Here is an 11,509-nt window from a genome sequence, read left to right on the forward strand (position 1 = left end):
CCACTATTTACACTTAAACTAAATAATAAATACATCAAGAGTATGTTAAAAATGTAGATAAATATGTTGCCAGTAGGCCAAGAGGCACTCTGAGGGATTTGGACAGGTTGAATGGTCACAGTTTCAGGACGGCAGACGGCCTCATTGAAACCGCATCCAGACCAGGGCCCATCTTTACCAAACTGCTACAAATAAACGTGGATTTAACGACAGAGAACATTTCAACGCTTTCACTCCACTAAAACCTACTCTTACTACTCAAACTATTGACTTTATATGCTCTTAAATATAATTATTTACATTTTTAAATGTTATGGTCATTTATCACTGGTGGTGAAAAGAATCAATTAAATGTTGATTTTGGTTTCAATCATTCATCGTCGAAGTGCAGCTAAATTCTCCAGATGCTGCAGAAATTTGTTGTTTCAGCCAATTTCCTGTCGTTTCACCCCATTTATATTTGAAACTTATTGTAAATATATAACATTTAATTACTTCTGGAGATTGACGGTTCACACAAACCTTCAAAATTGCATTTCTTAATATTCTTGCAGAAGACCATACCACTGTTAAAGCTGTAGGATTTTACAAAATATATAATATTTTGCTCTAAGTAGGACGATGCCATTAGATAAATATATCTTATTGCTCACACTCAGCATTTGTTGCACCTTTGATAAATACGGGCCGTTAAAAGGCCTCTGCCTAGCCAGCCGGTTTGGGCCATTACTTATACATCCGCAGTGGTTCTACATGCTTGCTTAGCTCTATTTAAAAATAACACTGCTGATATTGCACACTTAAAAAAAAAAAAAAACTTTGCTTTAACTCTTATATCCAGCATTGCTCTCTTAATACTGACGAGAGCATAGTGTACGTAACATCAAGAAAGGAAAGGAAATACAGAGAAATAAGATAAAAGTTGGTGCATTGCTGATACTTTACAGTACATTTAGTACGTCTATCTGCAGTCATCAAAACACCCCGTCTACAAAATGTCCAGTGACACAGTGTCTAACCTGCCTCTGCCCTTTATTCTATTCTCATAATGGACACTATGTACTGGAGGTGACATCACATCATTATCCACAAGTTCATTTTGGTTTGACTAGTGGAGACTGATGGCATGGATTCATACATTAGGCCCAGGGAGTAGTGTGTGTATTCTTTCTTAATGCCGTTGCAACATTTCACTGATTAAGGAGGTTTCTGAGGGGATTTTAAAGTCATAGCCCAGTATACCATGATACAGCCGCAGCCTAGCTTACACATTATGTTTATTTGTGCCCCTCATGTCCATCATCACAGGCATTCATCAAGGTTTATATACTACCTGGACCCTGTTCGTACACTGATTGCTTTTATCATCACACCATTAGTGTCTAACACACTCTCACTTCTCTCCTACATGTGGAACAAGCACTTTGGTGATTCATAATACAAGACTAATGTTAGCTCAGACACGCTGTAGCTAGCTGTCCTCACGAGTGAGCTGCACTGCTTTAATCACAGTTGGAAACACCAAGACTGGGGAAAAAAAATAAAAAATTGTGATCCACTGCAGGCTCATCATCTTCATAAATTAATCAGATTTCCTATACATGTCACAAATAGAGGCAACAATGCCCTGTATTAGTTCCTATACTGTTTAGTGAGGTAGTCAAATGTCATTTTTCATTCAGACAACATTCCAAATGACAAAAAGGTATAAAATTGTAACATCTGAAACAGTCATTAATCAAGCCCTCGCTGGATCCTGTTTAGGTCTTTCACACTAAAATCATGACTCATCACATGTGGGGCAACAGTCATAGGAAGTGAGATTGGACCTGAACAAGTAAACTGGTTCTCTTGGGACATGTAAAGCACTTTCGCTTCTTTACACTAAGTGAGTCTTCAAATCTCCTCGCTGAAATAGCTTCACCTCTGCAGACATCTGCTAATAGTATAGAGAATAGAGGAAATTTTCATATTTGACGAGGAAAACTGCTTTTTTTTTTTTTAACAACTAAACCATGAATCATTACAGACCTTTCACAATGCCTAAGTCAAACATACACTGTCTTTGCTCGCTGCCTTGTGATGGGATGATGAACTAATGAATTCAAGTTCAGCAAGAGGTCAGAGGCTGAACGACTAGAGAACAGGAAACACCTCTGCATCTGTGCGGTAGTGGTTAGAGCAGTGCAGCCAACTACTGGGTGAAGCGGCTGAATGTAGCTAACAGTTACAGATAACGATAGCTACAGCACAGCTGGACCATGACTTTTCCTTCACACTCACAACCTGTGAACTCAGTTTAACAACCAGGCACAGATCAAGTTCAGAAAATGAAATGGAAGTAAGTCTGCATAAATTAAGCACCAAGGTTGCTGGTGGAGCCGCATCAGTTATTAAAAATTAAGAAGTACTGGGAATTTCTGGGAACAAACTTGGTCGCTGGTGTGCGAAAGGCACTGCAGTTTTCCGTGAGAACACAAGTAGTTTTCTTTCTCTCCACCTCATCCCTCTTGCTAGCATTGGCATCAGGCATTGTGTTTGTGTATCTGTTTGTTCAGCAGGGGTGATGCTACGTGTGGTGGACCTCATGGAACATCAGCTCGCGGGGGATCTGCGTCTCAGCGCCGTATACGTTGGAGGCGCGTCGCTCAAATGCCGAAACCATCTGCTTCACCACCTCGTCAAAGAAGACGTGAGCCAGCTGGGAGTGGAGGAGGGAACGAAACTCAAAGGAAATCTGTGGGGGGAAAGAGGGAGGGGAAAGAATAAATATAGCAGCGGAATCTCGTAGTCAGAGGTGGGTGTGGCTGGGTGTCAGAATCTGGCACAGATCCAATGAGAAACCCAACACTTGTAAGTTTGCACATGGGGAGCATGTGAACGAACCGACGTGATCACACAGAACAAAGATTAAATCACAATCTCTGCCTGTTTCTTTTTGATTAATAACCTAAATAACTAATCCTTTTTCATTTTTTAAATACATCTACAGAACTGCACAAAGGTTTTAGGCAGATTTAGGCACATTCTTTATTATGCAGGCTGGCATGTGATTAGTCCCAAAATAATTTTGCAGCCTGAAAACAAGCGCAAACACAGTCAGAATCACAGCAAATAGGACTTGTCTTGGGGTTTTTTTGCTTTTCTTATTTGACAGTATTGCCATGTGGCCAGGAAAATGGGGAAAGACAAGGGGGGAGACATGCAACCCCAGCCACACACAAACAGGAAACGCAGCAGTTCCATGTCGTGCGCTGTGACCTTTTGGCTGCCAATAAAATTGATTTGCTTTGGTAAAGCATTGTTGCTAAGGTTTTAGTGCCCAAAACATTTGCACAGTCAGTATGTCCTTTAGGATGTTTCACTAACACAGCTGGCAAACTGCCTGTACCTACAGCAAAATCCACAGTGCAGGTGCGTGGGTAACCCGGGAGGCCAGGACTGAAACGCCAAACTGTCTCCAGGTGGTTAAACAGTTTACCCTCTGAACAGGAAGCCTGCCAAAATACATATACACATTAATTTAAACAGACCTGCTGGGAAGAACGAGAAAACGTAAAACTTCCTGCTGTTGCCTGTCTTACAATGAGCCGCCCCTGCATATACTTAAATAAGGTTATATCTACCACTTTTCTTCTTTGCCTTGTCCATTTAATGGAATTCTTGCTCTAGAAAATTGCATTTAAGCCTGATCTTAAGAGATATTAGGTTTTGTGGTTTTACATTTGTGCCATCATTTTCCTTAGTTAATGCTCTTTTGTGATGTTTTTTTTTTCTGCACGAGCCCTAAGGATTATCATCACCGATCCTTTTGTTTTGATGACGATGAAGATATGACTGCTGACAGCTGTTCTGGGACCTGCTCAAACCATGGTATGAAACACATGGTTTTCATTGACGGACATTTGTATTGATGGAGCAGGTTGAGGTATCAACCTTAACTTTCTTGTTCAGAATCAGATATACTGTGCTTGCAATTTTTTTAGCAATAAGAAAAATAATGCAAATTGTATTATTCTATTAGTTCCCATCATCTAACCCACTGACTTGAATTTCTGCAGTATGTGTAAATCTCTGTTTTACTCTTTGGAACTAAACTTGTCCACAAACAGCAGAACAGGTATCCTCACATAAAAAGTGGTCTAGAGTTTACCAAGTTAATTATAACACTTTTTCTGTCTATTTGCATGTTACAGTGTCATGAAAAATCTAAAGATGGACTGCTATTATTTAGAATTATCAAATATCTTAGTGCTTTCCAGCCGTAAAAGAACAATGCAATGCACAAGTAACTGGGGTTTAGCATAGAATACATCATGTGCAGTACTTTACCTTGACCAGGTGGGGCCGTACTGTGGTCACAAGCGAGGTGTAGTTCTCCACTACAGGAGAGAAGCCCACCGTTAATTTGGCCTTGCAGAATCCAGACCGCTGGAACACCACATCAGACTTTTTACACCAGGGAACAAAGAGGCGGTAATTTTCTACACCGGCCACCACATCATATATCTCCTGCATGGAATACCTGAGGAGTCAAAGATACAGAGGACAGAGCCATAAGGTCCCAGTGTGCAAATACATTCCTGCATAGATACAAGTTGAAGGTCAGCAGTTGTGACAAAAGAACAGTGCACAATGCTGGCATGGTACAACCCACATCAGTCTGAACTAGGTCAAAGAGAACCGGAGAGAGGACAGGGAGAGAGATGGAAATTAAAAATTATAAAAAAAAAAAGGATAAACCAGAAAATGTGCAGTAAACAAAAATAAAGATAGGATACAATGAATGAGTGTCTCCAGCACTACAGTTATGTAATTGCATAACTCCAGCTGAAGGGAAAAGTAGCTGCTGCTGCTGCTGCTTGGGTCTATTTATACAACCAGATTTAGTCCCTGTGACCTCCTCATGGGACACAGGAGGACATTTAGTGCGTCACACTGAGACACTTTCTTAGAACCTCACAAAGGGCAAGCGTGTACAATCTGTGAAGGCTCACACATTTTCCAATAAACTAAAAAATATTTGAAGTTGAAGGACTGACATTACTAACATTATGCATTCTCAGTAAAGTAGGGTTTTTGAAATTTGTTCTATATCATCTTCACTGTTCTTTCTTTAAATCCATTTAACAGGTCAGCTTCACAAATATTATTTATTATATTATATATTATTATATATCTGTTAACAACAAAATTCACATATAACTAAAATATATGTGCAGTGCTTCCTTTCTCATGCAGCCCCCACATGCACTGGACAAAGCACAGAAACTGAGGGTAACGTGAAATGTAAAGTGAAGAATTAAAGACAAGATGTTATGGCACCAACCTCAAAGGAATGTTCTAAAACTGCATCACCTGTGTACAGTAAGTCAGACCCGATTTCACAGACTCACCCAATGATGCGTCTCTCTGAGTACTCTTTCCTCTTGGACAAAGAATCGGCCAGGTTGAAGAAGCTACGGGCAGGCAGTACAACACTGCGCCCTGGCATGGCCACACCCAGCAGGGGAGGCACTCGGGTCATCAGTATCCCACATGACGACAGGTGTCTGATCACAAAACAAACAATGATGAGACCAAGAGGGTCCAAAAACCAAGGAGGGATTTAAATCAATACGGCAAACTCTAACCCTAAACGGACAACGGGTCAGGGCTCAAAACATGATAAAACACTATTTGGTTTAAACAAAGGAGTTCACCCTTATTCTGAAATGTGGAAGAAAGTCAAATATTGCTGCCATGAAACGAAGTCTATCCTGGATTACATCTAAACAGTTTATAAATTGCATTTATATCCTCTCCATCTAAGAAGATTATTCAAAATTACAAATTGTCCGTCCAGATTTAGTGGGACAAGAACTCTTGAGGACAATCGCTTCTATTTAATAATGTCTTTAACTCAAGATCAAAATTGTAATTACACCTTTCGTATACGTGTCTGGCACTTGGCAAACATGTCATTCAAATTACACAGGTCAGAGAGGTGTAGTATAGATGCCAGGAAATCAAAATGGAACAAGGTCAAGGACACTAATTATTAGATTTGGAAACCTTACATAGCCTTACCACCTGGGCTTGCTTATTCCTGCTCTGTGACTTCCTGCCTGCTTACGTTTCTACGCATGACCTTTCTCTTTGGCCTGAGGGAAGAAGTTGCAGAATAAGGTTAATGATTAAGTTTCAGCTTTATCACAGCCACATAATGCAGGAATAATTTTCCAGATAACCGCCCACTGTTTTTTTTTTCTCACAGCCTTAATCTTGTTTGTTGCATAAGCACAAAATGAGTACATTGTTTTAAAATGACCTTAATGTCAATGCTCTTGCATAAACTATCTAGTTAATATTTAAGCCCATGACAGTTGTTGTGCTGATATTTTAGTGAGTTTAGTGAGTTCAATGAGTTCATTGTGTTTTAAAAAAAATCCCTTTCAATGTTAATCATTTGATGCGTGAATAATGAGGTGTGTATATTCATGCTGCAGGGTATTATTGTGATCACATTTGTCGGTTGTCAGGCATTTGACAGTTGCAGTTCCTATTTACTGATGAGGAGTCAGAGGGTTTATGGCAAGTGTTGGATCAACTCAAACACTGAATGGGAACACTACTAATCCAGATTAGGTAAAAACTGGCTTGTAACCTTTACAGCAGCTATGCACATCTAACTATTCTGCCGTGCAGACCTGTGACTGACTAAGGTCTCCACTGTGCCTTGCTGCCATCCTCTGCACCTGTGGTACACTGTCCCACAATGTCCCTGGCACAGCTCTCAGGGTATCTATATATAGATTTAACCAGGCATTATGTCACAGCTTAACGTGCCGTAACAATATCAATTACACCATTCCATTTAAACCCATGATAGCTATTCCGTGATTATCATGACACGGTGCTTTAAATTCCTGTCCTACAGGTCACTTGAAGGATTCCATTCACTAGTATCTGAAATGTGATACAGATGACACGTGGCACTGACCTCAAACTGATAAGTTCATGCAGGTGTATGAATGTAGATAGAGAATGTTGTGGTTAAGGAACGGGACTTAAGATACATGAAGAAGGACTGTGTGCAGCTTTAGCCTCAAAGGGGGCAGGATAAAACCAGAATATGACACATTGCAAACTAAATGTAACCAGCTTTTACACATTTAAGGAAAGTGACAAAGCTGGTTTAAAACTTCTTTTAAAAATTGATGACATCACATAATTGCCTTTAAAGTTTTTATGGCTAACTGGCTTTATAGTTTGCCTAACAAATACTGTATATAAAGGAAGCAACATTTCATTTCACCTGTTTCAGGAAAAACAGTTTTTTTCAGCTTTGCTTGGGAAATCATTCAGTGCTGAAGCATTCACTGTGCTTTTTCTATTTGGAGATGCTTTTTTCTAGTTTCATTTCACTTCAGTGGAATATTGGCAGTGGTCTTATCTGACATGCCAGCATGCAAAACTATTTCCTCTGTACGATAATAAAACTACAGACAAAACAAAAAATAATTTCCTGACTTTTAGCTAGTACATCCATAACCTTTTAAATATAGTTAATTGCTTTTAACCATTTCAGTCGAAATTGTGGTTGTGTCAATCTTCATTTATTTGATGCATAATTACCAGTTACTAAGAAGATTAAAGTTAAAATATAAAACATTTTTACACTATGGTACTGCTAGCACACTGCTATATGACGCTCTTTGGCTTGTCCCTTCAGGGGTCGCCGCAGCCAAGTTCTCCACGTTGATTTGGAATGCGTTTTTATGCCGGACGCCCTTCCTGCCGTAACCCACCCATTTTGTCTGGCCTCGGGCTGGAACCAGGGTTGCCCTTGGTGACTGGGTGGGGGATTCGAACCTGCGGCCTTTTGCACCACAACCCAATGCTCTACCACTGAACCACCAGGCCCCCCTTGTACTTACACTGCTAAACATAAATAATATTTAAAAAAAAAATCTTTATAGCTACATAGTTTGCAATGTGCTGCAAAACTTTTTCAAATGTTTATATACTACTTATCAGAGGAGGCTAAAATAAAGTGTAGATGTACTGTGACTACTTAGCATGTTTTTATATAAAGTAAAGTGCAGGACACTCAAAAAAGAAGGTAACAAAAAAGGATTTTGCAAACTTCCAAAATCTTTTTACTCATTTTTTTAACCAGTTTTCTTAAAGGTGTATTTACGTTGACTAACTGCAAATCTTTACTATATTAAACGCAGTTTGGTACATCTAAAGTAGTCTATAATACATCTCTTTGATGCGAAATAAAATATAGTGTAGCATTAATACTTAAGCAAAGTAAGTTACAAACACCTCAGAGTTGTACTTTAGCAGCTACGGTATTTGATTAGAAGCAATTAGCTCCACCAACGTAAAGAGTTGGTTAATCAATCGATATCAGGCTTAGAGTATTTGCTTAGTGATAGACGAGAGTATTGAGGCTGTTGTGCAGAAAACTCGATACACGACGTGTGAAGCACTTTTACTACAAGTAAAAGCTTGTACAAGCCAACTTTGACCCGACTACAGGATCCAAGTAAACCAACGTTAGCTCTTCCACCGCTGCTTTAAACCTTCTCATTAGCGATGCATATATTTGGCAGATTAGCTGTGAGGCTAATGTAAACCACTACCTGCTGGGCAATTCAAGCAAAGTGTCACGTTACCGAGTTAAAGAGCTGCTTTCACTTTAAGGGGGTCGAGGAGACGTAACTGCTTAGTTTTGGAACTACTAAGTCTTATTAAAAGTATACTTATAAAGCCACGTCCAAAACGCTCATAAGCTGTAATTGTTAAACACTGATATGTTTAATCCGCTAATCGCCAGGTAGTTAACGGAGTAACGCTATCTCTGAATACTACTGCTACGTTATCGATACCGCGGCTCCTTTACGCGACTGTTGCTGCTTTTGCTGTCATCTGTTGCACTTTCGAGGTTTAGTCCGCAGTAAAAACATCAAATACTTTACCTTACGTTGTTTCTGGTCTGTATTTCCCGGTTGGCTTTAGGAGGTAACCGTTTCAAACACTCAGCTACTGTTCTCAAGCTCCGACAACCTCTCGCCATCTTCCTTCTTGGACGGTTTGTCGAGTCTCTCTTCTCGGTTGACAGGCAGTCATCGGAGCCCAGCGCTCGCCCCGCCCAACAACGTCACACACCCTCGGATTGTCGGCCTACCATTGGACAACTCGCGCGGGCTGCGAGTTTTCCATTAGCCACTTCTAATGTTCGTCAGGCGATGCCTCTGACGTATCCACATTGCGCGTGCACGGAGGCGCACACGCAGGAAAGTCACGAGATGTTGGCTCGGGTTACACTGTTGGTGTACACGCATACCACCAACCCCAGTGCGACAACATCAGCTCAAAGTGGTGCAAACATTTGCCACCCTCTTTTTAATTTGTTGTTTTAGCCCAAATACACTGATTTGGAAGTTTGGTAAATTCAGCCAAAAAACAAATTTTGTCTGATTTAACCACTCAGAAGTATCAACATTATGATCTGTGTCGGAGAGGTGCTGAGAAATATTGGTGAGGGATTTACCGGGAAAAAGACCTGCACAAACTCACAAAATATTTTATATTTAAAAAAAAAAAGAAAAAGTTCTAAAAGACAAATATCTCAATTTGAAAACAACTTTAGGATTAATTTAGGACATAACTAGGTGAATAACACGAGAAATATCTCAATATCAATACAAGTAAAACCAAAAGTAAACAACAACTTCAAATTCGTGCCTCTAAAAGCCTGCAAGTTGTTCCGGTTGATCTTACATTTATCACTTTTGTAAATGTAAAAAAGAAAGAAGTAACAAAGAACGGACGGCAAAAAAGAATTTCCTTCCCCATTGGCCGCATTTCTCAAAGTCTTTGAATCTTTGTGCACAGTAGTTGTGGCATGTGCAAATATTTGGGCTATCGCACTGTAACCACTTTAACATCTATTAAATAAGGAGGTAAATATTTTATTCTTTATTCTTTGAAATAGAAGGAAGAATCCCTTTAGCACAGCAAAACACCATACAGTTGATTAATTTAACTAATATGAAAACAGGTCGTCTCCGACAACTGAATGGATATCTAAGGTAGATCCTAAAATCCACCATGAACCACTTCTAGAAACACAAGCTGAAGCTTTCGAAAAGAGACCTTACACATGCTATGTCTGCAAGACTGACTTAAAATATCTGAGAACTCGAAGCAACCTGCAGTTGGAGTGGGAAAAAATTCCTAAATTAGGAATGCAAAGAGATAATTATGCATTTTATATGTGTTACATGTGTTTTGGCAGCTCAATCATTGGTTAATTGACAAAAAGAATTATTTAATAATTGACTTTCAACCCATCCATTCAGTGAACTATTTAATCTATGAAGAGTCACAGGGGCTGAAACTTATCAAAGCTGCCTCTGGGTAAAAGGCGTGTCACACCCTGGACAGGTAGAGACATACAGAGACAGACAACAGGCACACATTCACACCTATAGGCAGTTTAGCGTCCCATTAAACTGCATGTCTTTGACATAGACATTCCCATCTGACCTTTACAGGTTTAGATGGCTGTTGAAGTGTTAGTGGTTAAGGGGGATTAGAGTCTGGCATCACAAAAACCTACTTTCCTCATTATCACCCTGCTGAGACCCAGCAACCAGATAAAGCAGTGCATTCCACACTACCTTTGTTCTTCTTTCAGCTGGTATTGTATTGTCTTCAGGGGGGGAGGGGAGTGGAATTCACAAGTCGCAACCCAGCAGTACCCAGTAGAGAATAAGCTACCTTTATAAGTGACAACATTACTCTGTAATTAGAATACAGTAAATGCAGCCTACATTATATCTAAAATAGGTACATCTCCAGAAGGAGTTATTGTACTTTGGGTTTTACTAGTAAAGTCCTACAGTTTGCTAACAGTACTCCTGCACGAGAATGATGTATGTGCAGAATTTAATGGTTCAAGGGGAGTTTCTGAGCTCAACCTAAAACCTGAAGACCAGCATGTACAAGCGTGATTATATCAAATAATTTGGATGGTAATTCCAGGGTATTAAGCAACTCAAAGACATCATGATGAAGCAAGTTTACTTCATCATGATGAAGTTTACCACTTTTAAACTCACAGAGCATCTTGCAATTAGATGTAGAAGTGCTTTTCTGATTAAATTTTTTGTGAGTTAAATGGACACTTTTTGAGAACACATACAAGTTTATTTTTTAAAACGTCCTTAAGAATGTGGTAACAACTTGTGCATGTTACTAAAAGCCTCAACACAGTGACTCCTGTTCCAACTGGCCTTCAAAAGATGCATTTTAAAGTGTTTTAGTGCAAGTAATGAGCGACATAGTCCAAAGCTCTTGTTATTTGTGTAAAAGTTTACCAGTAATATTTATTGCTCAAAAGTCACAGAAATCTAGTAACAATGCATAATCACCACAAAGATGTGCAAAATGATAGAAATGATCTAAAACAAATACCAGAAAGAGATTAGACAGAGACATAAGACAAATAATA

At 39.5% G+C, this 11,509-nt stretch overlaps 1 protein-coding gene across 1 annotated transcript; it reads right to left on the reverse strand.

Moving 5' to 3' along the window:
* Positions 1 to 1,946: 1,946 nt before the first annotated feature.
* On the reverse strand, positions 1,947 to 9,124 carry coq10b (coenzyme Q10B). Its single transcript, XM_067516814.1, has 5 exons — positions 8,970 to 9,124; positions 5,397 to 5,552; positions 4,333 to 4,525; positions 3,396 to 3,497; positions 1,947 to 2,737 (listed from the first exon to the last, which is right to left on the reverse strand). The coding sequence occupies exons 1-5, from the start codon at positions 9,065 to 9,067 to the stop codon at positions 2,570 to 2,572; spliced, it is 717 nt and encodes a 238-aa protein (XP_067372915.1). The 5' UTR covers positions 9,068 to 9,124; the 3' UTR covers positions 1,947 to 2,569.
* Between the last annotated feature and the right edge of the window lie 2,385 nt (positions 9,125 to 11,509).

The sequence above is a fragment of the Channa argus genome, chromosome 9 (assembly GCF_033026475.1).
Source record: "Channa argus isolate prfri chromosome 9, Channa argus male v1.0, whole genome shotgun sequence".
Lineage (NCBI taxonomy): Eukaryota > Metazoa > Chordata > Actinopteri > Anabantiformes > Channidae > Channa > Channa argus.